At 28.6% G+C, this 6,000-nt stretch overlaps 1 protein-coding gene across 1 annotated transcript; it reads right to left on the bottom strand.

The window, feature by feature from the left end:
• Window positions 1-4,679: 4,679 nt before the first annotated feature.
• On the bottom strand, window positions 4,680-5,168 carry LOC145975048 (histone-lysine N-methyltransferase SETMAR-like). The gene has a single exon (XM_083105184.1). It carries the CDS (start codon window positions 5,166-5,168, stop codon window positions 4,680-4,682), a length of 489 nt encoding a protein of 162 aa, XP_082961310.1.
• Window positions 5,169-6,000: the final 832 nt, after the last annotated feature.

The raw sequence follows: 6,000 nt of genomic DNA, 5'->3' as shown, positions 1-6,000 counted from the left end.
TTATATACTGTGTTCTATAATTTCCTAAAACTAATTAAATATTAATTACACAATTGATCAACAATTATCATGTAAATACTAATGTATTATTATTATAGAAAAATAACTTGATGAAATATTCAAAATTTTTGATTGTATTAAATATAAAAAAAAATATATAACAAATATGTAACATAAGCGCCTTTTGAATTTTAATTTCTGAATTTTGGCACAAAAGAAATTATATAATAATGTATAGTTAATTTTTTTTGTTTAACTCACTACATATATCTATTTTTAAAAGAATTCATTATTATGATATGAAATCGTAGTATTATAAAATAGATAATTGATGTAGTGGATAATTTCTTTATAAAAAAATGTTATTATATATATATATATATATATATATATATGTATATAATAACATTTTTTTATAAAGAAATTATCCATTACATCAATTATCTATTTTATAATACAACGATTTCATATCATAATAATGAATTCTTTTAAAAATAGATATATGTAGTGAGTTGAACAAAAAAATTAATTATACTTTATTATTTAATTTTTTTTGTTTCAATCTATATATATATATATTTTTTTTTTGTATCAATCTATATATATATATATATACCTTAAGTTCAGGATAAAAATTTAAAAATGGAAAGATGTTCGACAAAAATTCAAATGCTTTGAGCATAGGATACCATGCTATATAATCTCTTTCCTGTGCCAAATAAGAAGCGAGTTCCCAAAATACGGAGAATTCAAGTTTCTTCTCTATCGCAAAATGAAACGCATCATTGATGATTTGCGCTCGATTGAGAACATGTATGTTACTATATTTTTGAGAATTTAAGTATTGTGCAATTTTTCGCCAATTCGCAATATCATAATTGACGCGATAGTATCCTGTTATAAAATAAGTTACTTTTGTTGATTATTAAATACTTTAAAATGATATATATTAATTATATACATATTTCGTGATGTTAAAAATATTACGAAATTAAATATATTATTATAATTAGAGATGTTTGCATCTTCCGTTCTTATTATGTAACATGAAGGCTGTATCAGCAATTCTACATATTACAGCAAGAAATGAAAATTTCAAATATATTGTTAAAATTTCAATATTGTTGCAATATCTTTTGTTATATCTTATATTATATATATGAGTTTTAATACATCTTATGATTATTTTAATTAAAATAGATATCATATATGATATATATAATATATTATATATATATATATATATATATATATATATGTAAATATATGTATATGAATACCTGTTACAAACTTCTAGGGTATGTAAAGGGTTCAAAGACTAACTTTTAATAACGGACTTATGTCTGGAAACACACCGTTTGCGAGATACAGACTGGAACTGTTGGTATTAGGGAGATTAGTATTAGGAATAATTCTCATAATATCTTTATTTATTTACATTACACGTCAAAAATGTTTAGCAATGTCAAAACAAATGGCTACAATAATTGCTCATAATGACAACGAGAAATCCAAATGACGTCCAACATTTTGGAAAGAGTGTACCATGCTTCGCAGGTGCAATGCTTGCATCGAAGTTGGTGGTCGTCATTATGAGCTATTATTGTAGTCATCTGTTTTGACGTTGCTAAACATTTTTGTAGTGTAATGTAACCAAATAAAGTTATTATGAGAATTATTCTTATTACTGAACATACCAACAGTTCCTGTCTGCAGCTCGCAAACGGTGTGTTTTCGGAAATGAGTTCCTTATTAAAAGTTGATTTAGTTTAAACCCTCTGCATACCCTACAAGTTTGTAACAGATATTCATTAACACCCTGTGTTTATATACAGGGTGTTTGGAAATTCAATCGACAAATTTTCAGAGATTGTCGGGGACACCATAAGAATCATTTTTTGCAAATGAACCTGGGGTCGGAAACGTGTCATTACATCGCTACGGCATACGGAGTTTTCGAAAGAGTCGAGACCTCGAAATATTACAAAAAATAGAAGTTTTACAAAAAATTGTTTGTTTTTTTTTGTTTTTTTTTTCTTGTCTTCATCGGCTGGATCAGCCACCGATCTTGCCTTCATCGGCTGGATCCATCACCGTTCTTGCCATGGTTGGCTAGATCATCTTCCAATCTGGGAATCGAATTTGTGTTTGGATGTCTTGCCTTCGTTGGCGAGACATCTTACCATGAAAAGCTCGATAACTTCGAAACGGCTTACTTAAAGTTGGTAAAATTAGTGCTTTGAAAAGGTCTCGAGAAGGGCTACAAGAATATGCAATAAAAAGTGGAGGATTCCATTTCAAAAATTCAAAGTGGCCTTGTCGTGACTTTGGCGACGCCATCCAAGGTCAAACACATGGCACCAGTAAATAGACCTTTTTACACCCTCCAACTTTTGTTTGAAACAATATTTTGTAAAACTTCTATTTTTTGTGATATTTCGAGGTCCCGACTCTTTCGAACACTCCGTATGTCGTAGCGATGTAATGACACGTTTGCGACCCCAGGTTCATTTGCAAAAAATGATTCTTATGGTGCCCCCGACAATCTCTGAAAATTTGGCGATTGAATTTCCGAACACCCTGTATATATAAATAAACAATAAAGATATAAATTTTTTATTCAATATTTACCAGCTTGTTGTAAGTTGAAAATAATCCATTCATCTTTCTCAAAATAGAGTACGATTTTTGAACGCCATAATAAAAAAAATATTTATATATTATTTTTATATCATATACAAAAATAATAAAAACATATATACATATATGTAATGAATATTTTTTAGTATATATTTTTAATAAAAATATTTTATTTATATTTCATGTATATATTTTTATTTAATATATATTAATATATATTTATTAATAATTATGATAGCATTCGTCGTGACTGAATAAATAATAAATTAATTTTTATATTACAGAGATTTTAGAGTGTTTATATTCTATGTTTGTAAAACTACATTCTCCAAAACATTCAATTTAAATTATTTGTTATTTAGAAAATAGGAATATCTACTATATATTTATTAAGAAAAAAGTTGAAATTCAATCTTAACAAAAATTCATAAATATAAAATAGCAGTATAAATTTAAGCTTTTAAATATGTATGTCTTTTAAATATTAAAAAACTGGAAATGTATTATTAAATCTATTTTATACTTTGATTTTCTTTCCTTTTCCTCTATGATGTATATTATTACATTACAATACATTATACTTACTGATTACCCAAATATTTCATGAATCCCTTTGAAAATATATGAAGTGGTAATGTTCGTATTAACATGCGCCATATAATGGATCCTATAATGTTTGAAAGAGAAAGAATTTAGTATATTTAAAATGTCTTTACTGCAATGCGCAATAAAGGTTTGTGAATATATATGTAATTATTAAAATTAAATATATCACACCCAAAGTTTGTGTAATTAAATCTAAGTAAGCAGCTATAAAAGATTGATAAATACAATTCAACGAAAAAATTTCTAATAACAGATAAATAGTGAATGATTAAAAATTTGTTAATAATAATAAATTAGACAATTATAAGGAATCAGTTAATTTTATATTTTAATATGATTTTTTGAAATCTTAGATAAATATGTATAGTTATAATTTAAAAAAAATTACATATTATAAAATTATCCAAAAATTATATAAAAATTTAATTTTAAAGTTAGATATTATTATACGTTATTGCAAATATTATGAAAAAATATATTAAATTTTACAAATGAAGGGCCTTGCACGGTACTTTCTACGGAAATTGAATTTCGATGAAATTTGAATTTTGATTGAATTTGCTGAATTTTGAAAATAAATAGTTTACGTGAAAACACAAAAAAAATTTAAAAAATGTCAAAATAAATGTGATAAGGTTGATGATGTGGTTTCGTCACTACAAGTATTCAAATATCGAAATAAGATGTTATTTCAATACTATTAAGGAAAAGTAAATAATATACTAAATAAAATAAATAATATATTAGAATGTCATACACAGTTGATCATTTATATTAATACATTTTACTAATTTATTTACATAGAAAAAATTTGTGTGTAGCAGCATCGCCGCTGTCGTCGCCATAACATGCCATTTGATATTTGATAAAATATAATTAGTTGAAAGTATAGTTATTATATAAGTTTCCCCTAAGTCTCCCCCTTCGAATGGAAGAGGGATACAACTTCCCTAATTGCTTTAAAAGACTAGCCTCTCAAAATAATTAAACACCTGTTTCATGATTTTTCGTAATTTTTGAACCGTTTCTGAAATATATCAGGTTGTCGGAAAAGTCATGACGCATTTTTTCTATGTGTTTCAAAGTCATTTATTTATATAAAGTACAAAGATCAATCAATGATATATTGCCCGTTTTGTTCGATAACCTTTTGCCATCTTTCAGTAAGTTTCATAATTCCTCGTTTATAAAAGGACCTGTCTTTATCGGCGAAAAACTGAACAAGGTGCTGATTTACGGCCTCATCGGAATTGAACGTTATACCACGCAAGGAGTTTTGAAGAGCACGAAACAAGTGGAAGTCTGACGGCGCAAGGTCAGGCGAGTATGGTGGATGTGGCAACACATCCCATCCAAGCTCCAACAATTTTTGACGGGTGATCAAACTTGTGTGTGGTCTCGCGTTGTCGTGATGAAACACCACTCCCTTACGATTAACGAGCTCTGGACGTTTCTGGATGATGGATTCGTTCAAACTGTTCAATTGCCGACAGTACACATCCGAATTGATTGTTTGGTTCCTTGGTAGGAACCAAACGCGCCGTCAGATGAACTTCTTTGAGTTCATGAGGAACCCAAACATCGAGCCTGTTTACGAATCCCAGTTTCTTCAGGTGGTCGTGAACGGTCGAATGATGGATTTTCAATATTTCTGCAATCTCTCGTGTCGTGTAACGTTGGTTTGACTCGATTAATGCCTTGATTTTGTCGTCATCAACCTCGGTGGGCCTCCCTGACCGAGGAGTGTCGTTGAGGTCAAAATCACCAGCACGAAATTTTGTGAACCATCGTTGGCACTGACGTTCTTGTAGAGCATTGTCACCGTAAACCTGACGCAATTTTGCACACGCCTGACGCGCGTTCTTCCCTTTACGGAAGTAATACAATAAAATATGGCGAAAATGCACAGTTTGGTCTTCCATCTTATCCTTGTTGTAAAATTATTAAAACTCAAACAAATCGCTCAATTTCTTTTTTGGAATGAAGCTAGAACTGTCATCTGTCAAATGACATAGCAATAACATAGATGCGAATGACTCTAGTACCTTATAAATGAACTAGCGCCATCTATTTGCCAAAATGCGTCATGACTTTTCCGACAACCTGATAGTATATGGGAAGTTTATGGACACCCTATATATACATTTATATACATATTTTCCACGTAAATATAATATCTATGTATTAATAAAAGTAATCAACTGTGTGTGATTCTACTTAATAAAACATTATTTATTTCGACATTTGAACGCTTGTAGCGACGAAATGGCTCTATCAAACAATATCGCGGTTAATGTGACTTTTGATTTGCCACAAACTATTTATTTCCAGAGTTTCTGCAAATTTCACCAAACTTCAAAATTCAATTTCCATAAGAATCGTACAGGGTCTTTTGTTTATAAATGACTTTTCTCATTTTCTATGAAATTAACATTAGAAATTTATAATTACTTAATTGTTTAATTATGCAGTGTTATACGCATACTTTTGATATGAGAAAGAGAAGACTGTATATAATTTTCAGGATAGCTTATATTATATTCTAAAGTAGAATTTATAACAACATAAGTATTTAGATAGAGTAATTCATGTTGAACTTGAACTACAAACAAATCCATCATTCGGGAATTTGGCAGAGCCTAAAATCAATTCGATATAATCATAACTTATCATAAATAATCAAAAAGAAAAAGTTTTTGGTACATATCAAAATTAGCTTATTATATGCTATTGTTAAGAATAAAGTTTGTATGT

The sequence above is a fragment of the Camponotus vicinus genome, unplaced genomic scaffold (assembly GCF_025532165.1).
Source record: "Camponotus vicinus isolate PSW18456_S1 unplaced genomic scaffold, iyCamVici1.0 SCAF_7, whole genome shotgun sequence".
Taxonomy (NCBI): Eukaryota; Metazoa; Arthropoda; class Insecta; order Hymenoptera; family Formicidae; genus Camponotus; species Camponotus vicinus.
Note: the sequence above shows the minus strand (reverse complement) of the source record. Positions and strands in the feature narration are given on the sequence as shown.